General features: G+C 42.3%; 1 protein-coding gene across 1 annotated transcript in view; it reads right to left on the reverse strand.

The window, feature by feature from the left end:
* Nucleotides 1-339: 339 nt before the first annotated feature.
* Nucleotides 340-18,659, reverse strand: part of LOC124008864 (zinc finger protein 37-like) — a 41,617-nt gene continuing 23,297 nt past the window's right edge. The window contains exons 3-4 of the mRNA XM_046320448.1: nt 12,165-12,611; nt 340-1,827 (exon numbers count right to left, since the gene is read on the reverse strand). Coding sequence (XP_046176404.1) covers nt 599-1,827; nt 12,165-12,611 — 1,676 coding nt within the window. The 3' untranslated portion in view covers nt 340-598. The remainder of the gene's footprint in view (nt 1,828-12,164; nt 12,612-18,659) is intronic.

An 18,659-nucleotide genomic window follows, 5' to 3' on the forward strand; every position in this document is an offset into this window, starting at 1 on the left:
TGACTAAATCTCTAGCTGACTAAATCTCTAGCTAACTAAATATCTAGCTGACTAAATCTCTAGCTGACTAAATCTCTAGCTGACTAAATCTCTAGCTGACTAAATCTCTAGCTAACTAAATATCTAGCTGACTAAATCTCTAGCTGACTAAATCTCTAGCTGACTAAATCTCTAGCTGACTAAATCTCTAGCTGACTAAATCTCTAGCTAACTAAATCTCTAGCTAACTAAATCTCGCATTGTAGTGGACACCTCTGATGGTTCCTTTAAGGAACAAAGTAGCAACAGGCAAATTTGATATCCGTCTATGAATTTGAGTGTTTTTACAACTCTCCAACACCATCCCTCAGTTGTTCACCTAAAAACGGGTGGTTGTCTGAACTGCAGATTGTCCATTTCATACACAAAGAGCAGCAACATTACCTGTTAGGTTCAGACAACAGCCACATTATATCATTACTGTGACATTGGACTGTGCAGGATCAGGAGGACTAGTTAGAGTTGGTCCACAGGGGATCTTGGGTGTATCTCAATACTCTCTTAGTCCCCTCTCTGTGTCTATGTCCTCATTTACTTTCTTTGTTCCTTTGTCTTGTTTTCATTCTTTGTGGTTGTTTTTGACATGCCTCAGCAGATTAGTCTTCTGAATGAATCTTTTACCACAGACTGAGCAGCCATGTTGTTTCTCTCCTGTGTGAGTCAGTTTGTGCTTAGTTAGGTTCCTATTGACACTGAAGCTTTTCCCACAGTCACCACAGCTATATGGTTTCTCTCCTGTGTGAGTCCGTATATGTTCAATTAGTGTCTTCTTGACACTAAAGCTTTTCCCACAGTCGCCACAGCTAAAAGGTTTCTCTCCTGTGTGAGTCCGTATATGTTCAGTTAGTGTCTTCTTGAGATTGAAGCTTTTCCCGCAGTCGCCACAGCTAAAAGGTTTCTCTCCTGTGTGAATCAGTTTGTGCCTGGTTAGATGCTGCTTGAGACTGAATCTTTTCCCGCAATCACCACAGCTAAATGGATTTTCCCCTGTGTGAATGAGTTTGTGCCTGGTTAGATGCCCCTTCAGACGGAAGCTTTTCCCACAGTCACCACAACTGAATGGTTTCTCTCCTGTGTGAATCCTCATGTGTCTGGACAGATGTCCTTTTTGTTTGAAGATCTTTCCACAAACAGGGCAGACACAGGGTTTACCACTGTGACAGAGTCGGACATGGGCCTTCAGTTTACAGGTGGAGTTGTAGCGTTTCTTGCAGAATCTACATTCACTGGGTCTCTTCTTGGTGAGAGTCACATGTCTCTGCAGATCAGCTTTCAGAGCAAATGTTTCACCACAGTCACGGCAGCTGTGAGTTTTTCTAGGCATGGTGCTGAGTTTGGAACAGTGTTCCCCCAATGTTGGGCTGGGATCCAATAGTGGACTGTTGTCAAATCCTACTGCGTTTAATCTGCTTACAGCTAAGCTGTGGCTGGAGGCATTGTTTTGATCTGTAGGGTCACAGGGAATGTAGAGACCCTTTAGGTGGGTCACAGTGCCAGAAGGTTTGAGATCCACTGGTTTAGAGTCTCTCTCTCTGTTCTCCACAGTCTGGGTTTGGTCCTCCTGATCACATTCATTTTTCACACAGGAAGGAGAGAAAATGAACCCTATGATATCAGGCTCCGCCCCTTGAAGCTGCTCTTCCTCCTGACTGGTCCTGACTTCCTCCTGTTCCTCTTTAATCTGTTTGGTCTCTGAGTCCTCCTGCTCCAGACTGGGGCTCCACTCCTGCTCACAGTGCTGCTGCTCAGGGGGAACCTCCTCTTCAGAGACAGAGATCTGCAGGGAGTCTGGAGGGAAGGAGCAGAGGTTACCTATACAGCCTTTAGACAGATGTAGAATGGTGCGGGAGGGGATGGCTGATGTTTTACATGATCCTAACCATCAGTTATTTCGGTGGGTTTTTACATTGTTTGTAACTTTAAAAAACCCTGGAATGGGTGTGTCCAAACCTTTGACTGGTACTGTAGGTATATAAATCAGTAAAACATAAATAATAATAATCATATTAATGGATTTAACACGGCTAGATCTGCATCTGTTGGTCAGATAAATAAATACCTAGAAATAAAGACGTGGACCAGAAAACCAGTCAGGATCCGGTGTGATACAGTACCATGTACCTCATACAGTACCATGTACCTCATACAGTACCATGTACCTCATACAGTACCATGTACCTCATACAGTACCATGTACCTCATACAGTACCATGTACCTCATACAGTACGACACATCTCATACAGTACCATGTACCTCATACAGTACCATGTACCTCATACAGTACCATGTACCTCATACAGTACGACACACCTTATGTGTCGGCAGCGTAGCCTAGTGGTTAGAGCGTTGGACTAGTAACCGGAAGGTTGTGAGTTCAAACCCCCGAGCTGACAAGGTTCTGCCCCTGAACAGGCAGTTAACCCACTGTTCCTAGGCCATCATTGAAAATAAGAATCTGTTCTTAACTGACTTGCCTGGTTAAATAAAGGTAAAAAAAAAAATACAGTACGACACATCTCCTTCGCATAGAGTTGATCAGGCTGTTGTCTGTAGCCTTTGAAAATGTTGTCCCACTCCTCTTCAATTGGCTAAGTGAAGTTGAACTGGAACACGCTATCGTACACATCAATCCAGAGCATCCCAAACATGCTCAATGGGTAACATGTCTGGTGAGTATGCAGACATCTGTAGCATTGTGTTGTGTGACAAAACTGCACATTTTAGAGTGGCCTTTTATTGTCCCCAGCACAAGGTGCACCTGTGTAATAACTAGGTGGATGGATAATCTTGGCAAAGGAGAAATGTTCACTAACAGGAATGTAAACTAATTTGTCAATTAAATTTGAGAGAAATAAGATGTTTGTGTGTATGGAACATTTCTGGGAACTTTTATTTCAGCTCATGAAACATGGGACCAACACTTTACATGTTGCAAGGTCCAAATGATTCATATAAGGTCCAAATGATTCATGTAAAAGGTCCAAATGATTCATATAAAAGTTCCAAATGATTCATATAAAGTCCAAATGATTCATATAAGGTTCAAATGATTCATATAAGGTGCAAATGATTCATATAAAAGATCCAAATGATTCATGTAATGTGCAAATGATTCATATAAAGTCCAAATGATTCATATAAAGTCCAAATGATTCATATAAAGTCCAAATGATTCATATAAGGTGCAAATGATTCATATAAAAGATCCAAATGATTCATGTAATGTGCAAAGGATTCATATAATGTGCAAATGATTCATATAATGTGCAAATGATTCATATAAAGTCCAAATGATTCATTCATATAAAGTCCAAATGATTCATATAAAGTCCAAATGATTCATATAAAGTCCAAATGAAGCACTGTTCAGTATTTGCTCCTTTGCATCCAATAACTGACTGAAGTCTGCAACCCATTGACCAAGACAATATCTTCTCTGGTGACGCCCTGCCAGGTCTGTACTGCAGCCACTAGTTTTTTTGCTGTTGTTTTTAAATATTGTTTCCCTTTATGTCTCATCTTCAGCAAATGAAATGCATGTTCAATTGGATGTAAATCTGGAGATCGACTTCGCCCAGTAAATATTTTATTTTTTTATTTGTATTTTTTTCAACTCCCTAGTTGCTATGGTTATATGTTCGGGGTCATTGTCTTGCTGTAATGACGAAGCGCCGCCCAATGAGCTTGGAGGCATTTTGCTTGTTCTTCAGCAGACACAATATACGTTAGCGGACAATAGGTTTCTGTACACTTCAGAATGAATGTGGTGACATCATCAATGGAGCAGTGACATCATCAATGGACCAGTGACATCATCAATGGACCAGTGACAGCAGTGACATCATCAATGGAGCAGTGACATCATCAATGGACCAGTGACAGCAGTGACATCATCAATGGAGCAGTGACATCATCAATGGAGCAGTGACATCATCAATGGACCAGTGACAGCAGTGACATCATCAATGGAGCAGTGACATCATCAATGGAGCAGTGATCCCTGACACACCATTTAGTATGGTGTGTATTCAATTTGTGGATGTCCATCACCCATTTCTTACAATATTTTACAATTTTTAAAAATGGTTTAATTCTAGCTAGCTGGCTAACTTTAGTTAGGCTAGGATATATGGTTAAGGTTAGGAGTTATAGTTAAGGTAACGGTTAACTAAAATGGTTAGGAGAAAGGTTAGTGAAAAGGGTTAAGGTTAGGGGAAGGGTTAGCCAACATGCTAAGTAGTTGCAAAGTAGATTTTTTTTTTTTTTAAGTAGTAAGTAGATGAAAAGTCTTTAATTTCGTACTAATTAGAGTGTCCCGGATTTACATTTACTATGTTACGTCTAGTATATGAGACCAGGCTAGTATATGAGACCAGGCTAGTATATGAGACCAGGCTAGTATATGAGACCAGGCTAGTATATGAGACCAGGCTAGTATATGAGACCAGGCTAGTATATGAGAACAGGCTGGTATATGAGACCAGGCTAGTATATGAGAACAGGCTAGTATATGAGACCAGGCTGGTATATGAGACCAGGCTAGTATATGAGAACAGGCTAGTATATGAGAACAGGCTGGTATATGAGACCAGGCTAGTATAGACCAGAACAGGCTAGTATATGAGAACAGGCTAGTATATGAGAACAGGCTGGTATATGAGACCAGGCTAGTATATGAGAACAGGCTAGTATATGAGACCAGGCTAGTATATGAGACCAGGCTAGTATATGAGACCAGGCTAGTATATGAGACCAAGTCTTCTGTAGATGGTAGTGACTGACATGTCCAACCCCACCTCCTGGAGTGTTCCCAATGTGTCTGACATTCTTCGGCCATCTTTGGTAACGGTCTTCCTTGGCCTACCAGGCCATTTGCTGAGCTCACAAGAGCTTTCTTAATTTTGATTTATGTTTTTTTTTTTTTTTTTGGTAAGCCTAAGATTTTTAGCCAATGTTTCAGCCTCATAAATGGCTTCATTGACTTTCATTGACAATTCTTTGGGCCTCGTTCTGCTATTGGTGTTAACACCACAGAAGCAGGCTCCAAAAGGCATATGCAAAGCCTAGACACAAGACTACACATTGACAGATCTCGTATGCCTGCACACATTATGTGCCGGAACACACCTGGGAATTGATGGGAAATTATGTAAAATATATCACTAGCCACTTTAAACAATGCTACCTAATATAATGTTTACATACCTTACATTATCCATCTCATATGTATACGTATATACTGTACTCTATTTCATCTACTGCATCCTTATGTAATACATGTATCACTAGCCACTTTAACTATGCCACTTTGTTTACATAGTCATCTCATATGTATATACTGTACTCGATACCATCTACTGTATGCTGCTCTGTACCATCACTCATTCATAAATCTTTATGTACATATTCTTTATCCCCTTACACTTGTGTCTATAAGGTAGTAGTTTTGGAATTGTTAGCTAGATTACTTGTTGGTTATTACTGCATTGTCGGAACTAGAAGCACAAGCATTTCGCTACACTCGCATTAACGTCTGCTAACCATTTTTTAAAAATTTGATTTGACCTGACTAACCAGAGAAACACCTGTCGAGCCAATTGTCCAAATACTTGAAATAGGAACCCTGAGGTATAAAAAGCATTGTCATTTCTAAAAATGGTACAAATACTCTCAAATAAAAGCTGAGAAACTATACTTTAACCTCCTAGTGATTGGTACAGAGCCGAAATACGAAGGAAATGCTTCACTGTGCCATATAATTACAGAGGACAATGTATACGGAGCATTCAGAAAACATTAAGACCCCTTTCCTTTTCTACCTTTTGTTACGTCAAAGCCTTATTCTAAAATGGATTCAATAAAAACAATTCCTCATCAATCTACACACAATACCCCATAATGACAAAGCAAAAACAGTTAAGACATTTTTGCAAATGTATTAAAAATATAGATATATTATTGACATAAGTATTCAGACCCTGTTCTATGACACTCAAAATTGAATGGAAGAAGTTTGGAACCAATAAGACTCTTCCTACTGCTGGCCGCACGGCCAAACTGACCAATCAGGGAAGAAGTTTGGAACCAAACTGACCAATCAGGGAAGAAGTTTGGAACCACTAAGACTCTTCCTACTGCTGGCCGCCCGGCCAAACTGACCAATCAGGGAAGAAGTTTGGAACCACTAAGACTCTTCCTACTGCTGACCGCCCGGCCAAACTGACCAATCAGGGAAGAAGTTTGGAACCACTAAGACTCTTCCTACTGCTGGCCGCCCGGCCAAACTGACCAATCAGGGAAGAAGTTTGGAACCACTAAGACTCTTCCTACTGCTGGCCGCCCGGCCAAACTGACCAATCAGGGAAGAAGTTTGGAACCACTAAGACTCTTCCTACTGCTGGCCGCCCGGCCAAACTGACCAATCAGGGAAGAAGTTTGGAACCACTAAGACTCTTCCTACTGCTGGCCAATCAATCAGGAAGAAGTTTGGAACCACTAAGACTCTTCCTACTGCTGGCCGCCCGGCCAAACTGACCAATCAGGGAAGAAGTTTGGAACCACTAAGACTCTTCCTACTGCTGGCCGCCCGGCCAAACTGACCAATCAGGGAAGAAGTTTGGAACCACTAAGACTCTTCCTACTGCTGGCCGCCCGGCCAAACTGACCAATCAGGGAAGAAGTTTGGAACCACTAAGACTCTTCCTACTGCTGGCCGCCCGGCCAAACTGACCAATCAGGGAAGAAGTTTGGAACCACTAAGACTCTTCCTACTGCTTTGGAACCACTAAGACTCTTCCTACTGCTGGCCAAACTGACCAATCAGGGAAGAAGTTTGGAACCACTAAGACTCTTCCTACTGCTGGCCGCCCGGCCAAACTGACCAATCAGGGAAGAAGTTTGGAACCACTAAGACTCTTCCTACTGCTGGCCGCCCGGCCAAACTGACCAATCAGGGAAGAAGTTTGGAACCACTAAGACTCTTCCTACTGCTGGCTGCTGGCCACTAAGACTCTTCCTACTGCTGGCCAAACTGACCAATCAGGGAAGAAGTTTGGAACCACTAAGACTCTTCCTACTGCTGGCCGCCCGGCCAAACTGACCAATCAGGGAAGAAGTTTGGAACCACTAAGACTCTTCCTACTGCTGGCCGCCCGGCCAAACTGACCAATCAGGGAAGAACCACTAAGTTTGGAACCACCAATAAAGACTCTTCCTACTGCTGGCCGCCCGGCCAAACTGACCAATCAGGGAAGAAGTTTGGAACCACTAAGACTCTTCCTACTGCTGGCCGCCCGGCCAAACTGACCAATCAGGGAAGAAGTTTGGAACCACTAAGACTCTTCCTACTGCTGGCCGCCAAACTGACCAATCAGGGAAGAAGTTTGGAACCAAAGACTCTTCCTACTGCTGGCCGCACGGCCAAACTGACAATCAGGGAAGAAGTTTGGAACCACTAAGACTCTTCCTACTGCTGGCCGCCCGGCCAAACTGACCAATCAGGGAAGAAGTTTGGAACCACTAAGACTCTTCCTACTGCTGGCCGCACGGCCAAACTGACCAATCAGGGAAGAAGTTTGGAACCACTAAGACTCTTCCTACTGCTGGCCGCCCGGCCAAACTGACCAATCAGGGAAGAAGTTTGGAACCACTAAGACTCTTCCTTCCTACTGGGAAGAAGTTTGGAACTGGCCGCCCCAAACTGACCAAAGAAGTTTGGAACCACTAAGACTCTTCCTACTGCTGGCCGCACGGCCAATCAATCAGGGAAGAAGTTTGGAACCACTAAGACTCTTCCTACTGCTGGCCGCCCGGCCAAACTGACCAATCAGGGAAGAAGTTTGGAACCACTAAGACTCTTCCTACTGCTGGCCGCCCGGCCAAACTGACTCAGGGAAGAAGTTTGGAACCACTAAGACTCTTCCTACTGCTGGCCAAACAGGGAAGAAGTTTGGAACCACTAAGACTCTTCCTACTGCTGGCCGCCCCAATCAGGCCAAACTGACCAATCAGGGAAGAAGTTTGGAACCACTAAGACTCTTCCTACTGCTGGCCGCCCGGCCAAACTGACCAATCAGGGGAGAAGTTTGGAACCAAAGACTCTTCCTACTGACCAATCAATCAGGGAAGAAGTTTGGAACCACTAAGACTCTTTACTGCTGGCCGCCCGGCCAAACTGCTGGCCACTAAGACTCTTCCTACTGCTGCCAAACTGACCAATCAGGGAAGAAGTTTGGAACCACTAAGACTCTTCCTACTGCTGGCCGGCCAAACTGACCAATCAGGGAAGAAGTTTGGAACCAAACTGACCAATCAGGGAAGGTTTGGAAGAAGTTTGGAACCACTAAGACTCTTCCTACTGCTGGCCGCACGGCCAAACTGACCAATCAGGGAAGAAGTTTGGAACCACTCTTCCTAAGACTTTGGAACCACTTCTTCCTACTGCTGGCCACAAACTGACCAATCAGGGAAGAAGTTTGGAACCAAACTGAGCAAATCAGGGAAGAAGTTTGGAACCACTAAGACTCTTCCTACTGCTGGCCGCCCGGCCAAACTGACCAATCAGGGAAGAAGTTTGGAACCACTAAGACTCTTCCTACTGCTGGCCGCAATCGGCCAAACTGACCAATCAGGGAAGAAGTTTGGAACCACTAAGACTCTTCCTACTGCTGGCCGCACGGCCAAACTGAGGGAAGAAGTTTGGAACAATCAGGGAAGAAGTTTGGAACCACTAAGACTCTTCCTACTGCTGGCCGCACGGCCAAACTGACCAATCAGGGAAGAAGTTTGGAACCACTAAGACTCTTCCTACTGCTGGCCGCACGGCCAAACTGACCAATCAGGGAAGAAGTTTGGAACCACTAAGACTCTTCCTACTGCTGGCCGCCCGGCCAAACTGACCAATCAGGGAAGAAGTTTGGAACCACTAAGACTCTTCCTACTGCTGGCCGCACGGGAAGAAGTTTGGAACCAAACTGACCAATCAGGGAAGAAGTTTGGAACCACTAAGACTCTTCCTACTGCTGGCCGCACGGCCAAACTGACCAATCAGGGAAGAAGTTTGGAACCACTAAGACTCCTTCCTACTGCTGGCCACACCTTCCTACTGCTGGCCAAACTGACCAATCAGGGAAGAAGTTTGGAACCACTAAGACTCTTCCTACTGCTGGCCGCACGGCCAAACTGACCAATCAGGGAAGAAGTTTGGAACCACTAAGACTCTTCCTACTGCTGGCCGCACGGCCAAACTGACCAATCAGGGAAGAAGTTTGGAACCACTAAGACTCTTCCTACTGCTGGCCGCCCGGCCAAACTGACCAATCAGGGGAGAAGTTTGGAACCACTAAGACTCTTCCTACTGCTGGCCGCACGGCCAAACTGACCAATCGGGGAAGAAGGGCCGTGGTCAGGGAAGTGACCAAGAACCTTGATGGTCACTCTGACAGAGCTCCAGAGTTCCTCTGTGAAGATGGGAGAACCTTCCAGAAGGACAACCCTCTCTGCAGCACTCCACCAAATCAGGCCTTTATGGTAGAGTGGCCAGACGGAAACTCCTCAGTAAAAGGCACATGACAGACAGCTTGGAGTTTGTCAAAAGGCACATAGTCGAGATTGTATATGGCAGTTTTGGAGCAGTGGCTTCTTCCTTGCTGAGAGGTCTTTCAGGTTATGTTGATATAGGACTCGTTTTACTGTGAATACAGATACTTTTGTACCTGTTTCCTCCAGCATCTTCACAAGGTCCTTTGCTGTTGTTCTGGGATTGATTTGCACTTTCCACACCAAAGTACATTAATCTCTAGGAGACAGAACGTGTCTCCTTCCTGAGCGGTATGACGGCTGCGTGGTCCCATGGTGTTTATACTTGCGTACTATTGTTTTTACAGATGAACGTGGTACCTTCAGGATTTTGGAAATTGCTCCCATGGATGAACCAGACTTGTGGAGGTCTACAATTTTTTTTCTGAAGTCTTGGCTGATTTATTTTGATTTTACCATGATGTCAAGCAAAGAGGCACTGAGTTTGAAGGTAGGCCTTGAAATACATCCACAGGTACACCTCCAATTGACTAGAATGATGTCAATTAGCCTACCAGAAGCTTCTAAAGCCATGACATCTTCTGGAATTTTCCAAGCTGTTTAAAGGCACAGTCTACTTAGTGTATGTAAACTTCTGACCCACTGGAATTGTGATACAGTGAATTATAAGTTAAATAATCCGTCTGTAAAGAATTGTTGGAAAAATTACCAGTGTCATGCACAAAGTAGATGTCCTAACCTACTTGCCAAAACTAAAGTTTGTTTCAAGCCCTCATTGAAAAAAAATGTGTTCTTAACGGACTTGCCTAGTTAAAAAAAGGTAAAAATATATATATTATATTATTCTGTATTTTAGTCAATGCCACTCCAACATCGCCCGTCATAATATTTATATATTTCTTAATTCCATTATTTTTCTTTTTAGATTTGTGAATTGATAGATATTACTGCACAGTTGGAGCTTGGAACACAAGCATTTCAATACACTCTCAATAACATCTGCTAAATGTGTATGTGACCAATGTGATTTGAAGTACAGTGAGATCCTTGATGAAAACCTGCTCCAAAGCGCTCAGAACCTCAGAAAGGGGGCAAAGGTTTTAACAGGACTACGACCCTAAACACACAGCCAAGACAAGGTAGGAGTGGCTTCGGGACAAGTCTCTGAATGTCCTTGAGTGGCCCAACCAGAGCCCGGACTTGAACCCGATCAAACATCTCTGGAGAGACCTGAAAATACCTGTGCAGCAACGCTCCCCATCCAACCAGACAGGGCTTGAGAGGATCTGCAGAGAAGAATGGGATAAACTCCCCAAATACAAGTGTGCCAAGCTTGTAGCGTCATACCCAAGAAGACTCGAGGCTGTAATCGCTGCCAAAGGTGCTTCAACGCAGTACTGAGTAAAGGGTCTGAATACTTATGTAAATGAAATATGCAAAAAAAAAAAAAAAATCTTTCTGCTTTGTCATTATTGGGTATTGTGATGTCATTATGGGGTATTGTGATGTCATTATGGGGTATTGTGATGTCATTATGGGGTATTGTGATGTCATTATGGGGTATTGTGATGTCATTATGGGGTATTGTGATGTCATTATGGGGTATTGTGATGTCATTATGGGGTATTGTAATGTCATTATGGGGTATTGTGATGTCATTATGGGGTATTGTGATGTCATTATGGGGTATTGTGATGTCATTATGGGGTATTGTGATGTCATTATGGGGTATTGTGATGTCATTATGGGGTATTGTGATGTCATTATGGGGTATTGTGATGTCATTATGATTGATGTCATTATGGGGTAATGTCATTATGGGGTATTGTGATATCATTATAGGGTATTTGATGTCATTATGGGGTGTTGTGATGCCATTTATTGTGATGTCATTATGGGGTATTGTGTGTAAGAATAAGGATTGAAAAATTTAATCTGTAACGTAACAAAATGTGGAAAAAGTCAAGAGGTCTGAATATTTCCTGAAACCACTGAGGTGTTGTGTGTTTACCTCGTCTTTCATTTTGTTGCAGATTGTCATCTGTATTGTTCTGTCTGAGATTATGGATTCCTGATACAAACACCTCATTTTGTATTTGTAGAATTACATCTCTAGGTTCTATTCTATCTGACATGACATTGAGTGGCCCTTTGGGTTAGTTTAGATTACCACAGGTGTTTGTAATTATCTCTGGCTGCCCAAATCTAATCTCTTTCCCATTAATTGACCAATCAGATCAGCACTGAAAAGTATCTGGAATGAAATTATATATGATTGGTGAGGGGGAGACAGAATTGGTCTGCCAGTATAAACGCAGACTTATAGTGGCCTCATCTGTCTCACTGTTTGGGGAGATTTGCTCTGATGAAGGTTGAACGACCGAAAGATAAAATGTAAGAAATGCGCATCTGTTTATTTCTTTTCTGTTTCTAAAGTCAGTAAATTCTAGAACCTATTTTCAGACTTTCAAATAACTTCCTGGTTTTCGTGACACAGACATGTTTTTATCCATGTACAATAGAAGTAAAGAAAAACATTTTCATTGAGTAGAACTATAACTAACTATCAGTAGATGTCCATACAAACCTATTCTACATAGCGGTATCTCTGGTGTGATCCGCAGCAGTCTCCGTAGCCGATCATTCTCCTCTTGGTACTCCACTATCATTTTAGCAAATGCCCCAGAAATCTCCACAGCAGCAAAAGCCGTTAAACGCTCATTTAAAAACTCTTGAAACGACTGTAGTTTAGACATTTTCAGGAGAGTTGGGTGTTCAGCAAGTATGGGATCTTGACGTGGGTTCTCCTGATCACATTCACTTTTCACACAAGGAGGAGTAAATATGAACTCTATGATATCAGGCTCCACCCCTTGAAGCTGCTCTTCCTCCTGACTGGTCCTGACTTCCTCCTGTTCCTCTTTAATCTGTTTGGTCTCTGGGTCCTTCTGCCCCAGACTGGGACTCCACTCCTGCTCACAGTGCTGTTGCTCAGGGGGAACCCCCTCTTCAGAGACAGAGAGCTGCACGGGTTCTGGAGGGACAGAGAAGAGGAGCAGAGGTTACCACAGTCCCCAAATCCAGAACAAATTCAAGAAAGCAATCAGTATTATGAAGAGCCATTGTTGCATCGAACTCCGTTCCATCTGAAATTGCTCAAGTGAACAGCAAACCTGTTTTAGAAAACAAAAGCAACACCTCCCAATGCGTCTCCCCTATTTGACCTAGATAGTTTGTGTGTATGCGTTGATATGTAGGCTACGTGTGCCTTTTTAAAATGCTGATGAATTTGCAACAGCTAATGGGAATCCTAATAAAATGTATTGATATGTAGGCTATGTGTGCCTGTTTTCTAGGGTAGCCTAGTGGTTAGAAGTTCAAACCCCTGAGTTGACAAGGTAAAAATCTGTCATTCTGTCATTGAACAGGCAGTTAACCCACTGTTCATTCTGTCATTGAAAATAAGAATTTGTTCTTAACTGACTTGCCTAGTTAAATAAAGGTTTAAAAAATAATGATATTATATCTATTAATGTTCTAAATTATGTCATTCTGTATTATGTTTCATGTTTCGTGTGGACCCTAGGAAGAGTAGCTGCTGCTTTTGCAACAGATAATGGGAATCCTAATAAAATACCAAATAACCATTGTATATGTCATAACCATAAAACGGTCAAACAAGGAAATAGGTCTAATCTTTTTTCACCATTCATTTTTCCCATAGGGGATTTTACAATAAAATAAAAGGCTGTTTCGTGTTGGCTTATCCTTTACAATGACTTAAAATAAGGAGGCTAACCCTTTACAATGACTTAAAATAAGGAGGCTAACCCTTTACAATGACTTAAAATAAGGAGGCTTACCCTTTACAATGACTTAAAATAAGGAGGCTAACCCTTTACAATGACTTAAAATAAGGAGGCTAACCCTTTACAATGACTTAAAATAAGGAGGCTAACCCTTTACAACTACTTAAAATAAGGAGGCTAACCCTTTACAACTACTTAAAATAAGGAGGCTAACCCTTTACAACTGACTTAAAATAAGGAGGCTAACCCTTTACAACTACTTAAAATAAGGAGGCTAACCCTTTACAATGACTTAAAATAAGGAGGCTAACCCTTTACAATGACTTAAAATAAGGAGGCTTAAAATAAGGAGGCTTACCCTTTACAATGACTTAAAATAAAAGGCTGTGTTTCGTGTAGGCTTACTATGGCGTGACGTTTTGATAACCGTGTAAATCTCTCCAGGTGACTTTTATGAATATATTCGCCTATATTTTATAATTTGTGTCCAACAGGAATCCAAAAACTTCGCAAATAACAAGGTTGCAAACACAACGCATACAAAGTTGTATCGCGGCAGAGTAAGATACCAGGTAGGGAGGGAGCGGTCTATTTCATTGCGTTTTTCACTCACCACGTTCATTCTGAAAAATGTCTGTCCTCACTCTGGTAGCCTACGGACAAACATTAAGAATAAACTACGTGGTGAGTTGATGCCTATTCGGCAGCTAGTTAGCTAGGTTTGTATGCGTTGTTTGTTGGCACTTCTGTTTTTGGAACAGATTCCTGTTGGACAAATTACACAAATTACACCCCCACCCTCTCCTGTATTTACCTCGTCAAAATGAAATTCTCCTAATGTGGCTAACAAAGAACTACAAACACCATCATGATCTGGACGGGACTGCTGCATCGAGGCAAAGGTTAAACACATCTCTGGATTAACTATCTAATGTTATCTAAAAGGTAGTACTGAATACATTGGCTTAATTTCTTTAAACGGAACATTCTGTCCACTAGAGATGACGTGCAGGGCGCTTGCGGGGATTTGTTGTTTTGCATGATGTCTACTTTGATGCAAATTAGCATTTTCGAAACTGAGAGTAAATAGAGCAGAATATTGGTAGAGGCTCCTCAGAGGAAGGGGAGGACCATCCTCTATTGTGAATTTAATAAAAATACTCACCTCTTCTACATAGTTGTATCTCTGGTGTCCTCCGCAGCAGTCTCCGTAGCCGATCATTCTCCTCCTGGTACTCCACTACCGTTTTCTCAACTGCACCAAAAATATCCACAGCAGCCGCCGATAAACGATCATTTAAAAACACACACAACATCTGTAGTTTAGACATTTGAATAAAATTAGAGATGGGTATCCTATTTAGTTTCGTAAGTATGTCTTTCTTTACTGCACACAAGGAACAATAACAACTCGTTTCCAATCCTACTTCCGTGTTCTAGTCAAGGAATCTTGGGACGTTCTTTGTTCTAGTTGGTGACGAACCCAGAAACACAACAGCGCCGCCAGCTGGATGGGAGTTTACTGTGCAAGGCAGCCTACAGACCAGTAGTAAAGGAAAACGGCAACATCAAATCGAATAAAATTGTATTGGTCACATACACATGGTTAGCAGATGTTAATGCGAGTGTAGCGAAATGCTTGTGCTTCTAGTTCTGACAATGCAGTGATAACCAACAAGTAATCTAGCTAACAATTCCAAAACTACTGTCTTATACACAGTGTAAGGGGATAAAGAATATGTACATAAGGATATATGAATGAGTGATGGTACAGGGCAGCACACAGTAGATGGTATCGAGTACAGTATATACATATGAGATGAGTATGTAGACAAAGTGGCATAGTTAAAGTGGCTAGTGATACATGTATTACATAAAGATGCAGTAGATGATATAGAGTACAGTATATACGTATACATATGAGATTCATACATTCTGGATGATAGCGGGGTGAACTTTGGCCTTCTTGTGACATCAGGTGCTGTAGGTGTCCTGGAGGGCAGGTAGTTTGCCCCCTGTGATGTGTTGTGCAGACCTCACTACCCTCTGGAGAGCCTTGTGGTTGAGGAAGGTGCAGTTGCCGTAACAGGTGGTGGTACAGGAGAGGGCTGAGAACGCAGCCTAGTGGGGCCCCAGTGTTGAGGATCAGCAGAGTGGAGGTGATGTTTCCTACCTTCACCACCTGGGGGCGGACCGTCAGGAAGTCCTACCTTCACCACCTGGGGGCGGCCCGTCAGGAAGTCCAGGACCCAGTTGCACAGGGCGGGGTTCAGACCCAGGGCCTCAAGCTTAATGACGAGCTTGGAGTGTACTGTGGTGTTGATTGCTGAGCTATAGTCAATGAACAGCATTCTTACATAGGTATTCCTCTTGTCCAGATGGGATGGGCAGTGTGCAGTGCGATGGCGATTGCATCGTCTGTGGACCTATTGGGGCGGAAAGCAAATTGAAGTGGGTCTAGGGTGTCAGGTAAGGTGGAGGTGACATGATCCTTGACTAGTCTCTCAAAGCACTTCATGATGACAGAGGTGAGTGCTACTGGATAGTGGTAGTCATTAAGTTCAGTTACCTTTGCCTTCTTGAGTAGCCACTTTAATGTTAGACAGCAATAAAAAGCTAGTATACATCTCCGAAGAACTTCGGTTGTTACACCAGGGCTGGCAACTTTTGAAAAAAGCTTGGACTGATATTTGGTATGTGGATTTCATTTCCCCCTAGCCAGTGCCAACACACCATTCAGGGCAAGTGGGGTTTGAGCCCCCCTTTTAGCAAAAAAAAAAAGTTTTGTTCTGTTATTTTGGCACTAATACGACACGTATTAGTGCCAAAATAACAGAACAAAACTTTTTATATCAGTTTGTTAAAAATAATAATAATTGAGTTACTAAAGCCGCATACAACCGTGGTCTCTTTTTTACTTTCTCGAGTAAAGCAGCTCCAAAATGCAGGTGTTTCAGCCTAGCTCAGCTGCTTTCTGTGGTGGTGGGGCTGCCAGAGGACAATACGGAGTTTGGGGGTTAGTAATGTTTTCTAGTTGCGCCACGATTGGCTCAGTGTTCTGTCAGTCATGGGGACACTAAGTCACCGCAAAATCTACAGGGAGAGTTAAAAAATTCAAGCCCATTGGGTGCTGCAATACAGTTACATTAGAAGTGCCCATCCAAGAAGGCTCAAGGTCATTGGCCACAGATAAAATGACATCAGATCACGTGATATCTACCGTGTCTTTGATTGGACTGGTCATGTCAACAACATACTTTCTAAATCTTAGCTAGCAAGCTCGACAATCATCATGAATCACGTCGACAATCTACTGGCAAATCTTTTTTTAACCCTTGTCTTTATTTTAATTTTATTTATTTCTTTCCAAAAGTTTGAATACATTGTTCATGCTGTCAATCCAGCATGACTTCTGCCGTGTTCAAAACAACTGGAAACTCAGAACTGGGAAATCTCAGACTTCAGTGAGTTCAAGACAACTGGGGAAAAAATTAGCTCAGACTGGGAAAATACATTATGTACAGTCATCCAACTCAGAATTCCAAGTCGGGAACTCGGGCCTCTTTCTGGAGCTCCGACTTGAAGATCACTGACGTCATGATTCAAAACAACGTTGTTTTTTTCTTCCAGAGTTCCCAGTTGTCTTGAAATCATCATAAATGCAGAGAATGACAGACTTTGATGACACAGTTAGATGAGAAAATTTGCCCACAAGGATCGCCGCGCCACCTTCCTGTTCAAGTGAGCACATCACAAGGTGAATCCAAATATGTCTTGTATGCTGCTGCATTAATGATGTAACATGCCAAGGAGATATGTATACTGTAGCTAAGAAAGTAAGACTAAGTGTATGTTGTGTAGTAAGCTGTTAGTAGCCCCTGTGCCTCACCTTAATAAATTGGTTCCTTTTCCCTCTCATAACTACTGCCTACTGTTCTGACTTGGTAGTGCACACATAGCCTATACCCATTTTTAGAGAAATGTAATCATTGAATATTGTAAGAGCTTTCATTGTCTGCTTATTTGCCCCCTTTATTTATCTTATGGTTCTGACTTGGTGTACAGGGAGAATACTGTAAGAACAGCCCATGTTCTGAATTCTGTCGCTGTACATTTCAAAAGTGCTGAACAAATAGTTATATTGCCAACATCCCTCCTATCTCGCTCATGAATGTCTTAATCATAATTACAGATTACCTCTCATCAGTTCGTCATCCCCTTATGCCATAGTTTGTACATCTCAATTGTCAATAGAAACCACATTTGTTTAAGCAAGGCAGCCATATCAGCATTGTTTTTATTAAAAGACAGTAAATGAGGGTGAATGAACTGTTTCGCTGACAGACAAGGCTGATAGCCAGGTGTAGTGGTGGTAAAGATTCACTCCATGGTGCTGAAAAGAAAGCTCTGCTGTTGGGACAACTTTATCTAGGCCCTAACAGTTTGTGGGCACCGTTTGTCACCGCTACAGTGCAGTTAATATTTTGTTTAGTGAGGAGTTTGCCCCACCAATCGCACTGCCCCTGGCACAATCCCTAGACGATAGACTGGGGGGTCCTTCCCCAGGAAGTTTTCTTCTGTCCATAGAATGTACAAACATTTGATAATTTTGGTGAGCTATTTCTTTAAAATAGGTCTGGAAAAAAAATCCTGCTAGCTCTCCAGGAGGGTTGGCCACCCCAGATCTATGTTTCCCAAGTGATTGAAAATACTTGTTAAAACAATTAATTTCTCAAACTTTCTCGAAATATCTAATGAACATCCAATATTCAGGTGGTTTTATGCCTACAAGTTGAAGATGCCGTTCATACTCTCTACACAGACGAAATATGTGTATTATGAGTTGTGAGTCCCTCTACCATCTCTCTCTAATATCTCTGCACAATACTAAAATTATATTTAATTCCCAAACCATTTGATATCCAGCTTATTTGTATGATTTATTCAAAACTGTCCGTGACAGGCTGTATAATTACATAGCCTCATATCATTCATTTTCAAAGACACAAGTAGGCAAAAGAGATTTCCAATATGTGACTGGCAGAACTGGGAGGAAGTGGAATAATAGAATAAGTTTGGGAATAAGTTTGGGGAATAACAGTAGCGTTCTTGCTGACAAGCACAGCGACTACCCTACATTTTAGCCCATTGTTAATGAGAATTGTTCCTCTGATCAGACTAAATAAAGTATACTAAACAAATATATAAACGCAACGTGCAACAATTTTACTGAGTTTTACAGTTCATATAAGGAAATCAGTCAATTGAAATAA

The sequence above is a fragment of the Oncorhynchus gorbuscha genome, linkage group LG21, assembly GCF_021184085.1.
Source record: "Oncorhynchus gorbuscha isolate QuinsamMale2020 ecotype Even-year linkage group LG21, OgorEven_v1.0, whole genome shotgun sequence".
Taxonomy (NCBI): Eukaryota; Metazoa; Chordata; class Actinopteri; order Salmoniformes; family Salmonidae; genus Oncorhynchus; species Oncorhynchus gorbuscha.